This window comes from Fulmarus glacialis, unplaced genomic scaffold (genome assembly GCF_000690835.1).
Source record: "Fulmarus glacialis isolate BGI_N327 unplaced genomic scaffold, ASM69083v1 scaffold25246, whole genome shotgun sequence".
In the NCBI taxonomy this organism is placed as follows: Eukaryota; Metazoa; Chordata; class Aves; order Procellariiformes; family Procellariidae; genus Fulmarus; species Fulmarus glacialis.
The window spans coordinates 747-2,126 of record NW_009220399.1 but is presented as its reverse complement, the minus strand read 5'-3'; the positions used below and the strand labels follow the sequence as shown (position 1 = coordinate 2,126).

The 1,380-nt window shown below is 62.4% G+C and overlaps 1 protein-coding gene across 1 annotated transcript; it reads right to left on the bottom strand.

Moving 5' to 3' along the window:
- WNT6 (wingless-type MMTV integration site family, member 6) lies at window positions 1-999 on the bottom strand (the record flags this gene model as incomplete). Its single annotated transcript, XM_009580752.1, has 2 exons — window positions 613-999; window positions 1-326 (listed from the first exon to the last, which is right to left on the bottom strand). Coding segments are annotated over exons 1-2 (713 nt in total), but the record flags the coding sequence as incomplete, so codon positions are not given.
- Window positions 1,000-1,380: the final 381 nt, after the last annotated feature.

Genomic DNA, 1,380 nt, shown 5'->3' with positions numbered 1-1,380 from the left:
TCGCACCCACTCGTGTCCATGGCTGTGCTGTTGCAGACGCGGCCCCGGGTGCCCAGCGAGCCCGTCTTACGGTTAGCCGAGCAGAAATCGGGCGAGTCAGCCGAGTAGATGAGGTCCTGCTTGTCGGGAGGCTTGATGTTGTCGCCCACAGGGATGAGGGTTTTCCCGTCGTTGCCTCCCATCACCTTGAAAGCCCCGTTGAAGCGCTCGAGCAGGCGGTCCCCCACCTCGCGGAAATGGGGCATCTTCTGCCAGCAGGTCCGCAGGGTGCAGGAGCCCGACAGCCCGTGGCATTTGCACTCTGTCCTCATGTAGCTGCGCACCGCCTGGGGAAGAGATGGTGATGCTCAGCCCTTGGTCCTCCGCCTCCCTTCCCAGCACCACCAGCCAAAACCCTGCCTTGTGGTGCTGCCCTGGCCCAGGGGAGGGTCCTGGGGGGGGCACAGAGGGTTTCCAAAGCACCTGCAAAGGGCTCCTGAAAAATATTGGGTCCATATTTCACCCAAAGCCGGTGCAGGCACATGGCTTGGGGAAGATAAAGGTGGAGGGTTGAGCTGGGTAGGGGCATGGGGGGGTGATGCTTGCGGAGACCAGGGAGCATGGGGGCCTTACCAAGCGCCCAGCTTCGTTGTTGTGCAGGTCGATAAGAGCTCGGATGTCATTTTTGCCTTTCTTGCTCTTGGCATCCATGAACTGCTGGGATTTCTCGTAGCCGAACTGCACGTCATCCCCGCAGCCTCCCCACTCCCAGGCCGTGCCCTCCGTGCCTGGACCCGCTGTGGGCGAGGGGGGAGCCCGGCTCCGCGTCAGCTCACAGCCGCACTGCAGCAGCTCACCCATGCTGCAGGCCTGCGTGATGGCGTGGCTCACCCCAGCTGCCGTGATGGCGTACACGAAGGCTGTCTCCCGGATATCTGCAGGGGAACAGCCAGGGCCGGGACGCAGGGTCAGCTCCGGCAAAGACTCTGCAAGCAAAGCATCCCCCTGCTGACATCGCATGGGGGCTCGGACCTCCCCTTCTCCCCCTTCATCTGTGCTCGGCGCTGTTCCCCGGGTGATGCACCCTCCCTGGAGCGGGCTGCCTGGGCAGGAGCTGTCTCTTGCAAGCAGATATGCAGAATTTGGGGGATGACAAGGCCCTGGCAGCGTTCCTCCACCCCAGCTGTAGGATTCTAGGGGCACCAAATCTCCTGCCTCTCCTTGCAAGGATGGGTGCTGCCCCACAGGAAAAAGGGGAGCTCGGAGAGCAGGGGTGGTCCCTGTGGTACCCACAGCTTCCTCACGCTACCCTGCAATGTCTCTCCAAGAAGTAAAAATCCCATCCCCAGCTGCAAGCTGGCAGCTGGAGAGGAGATAAGTGCTGCGAGGGACACCGCGGGT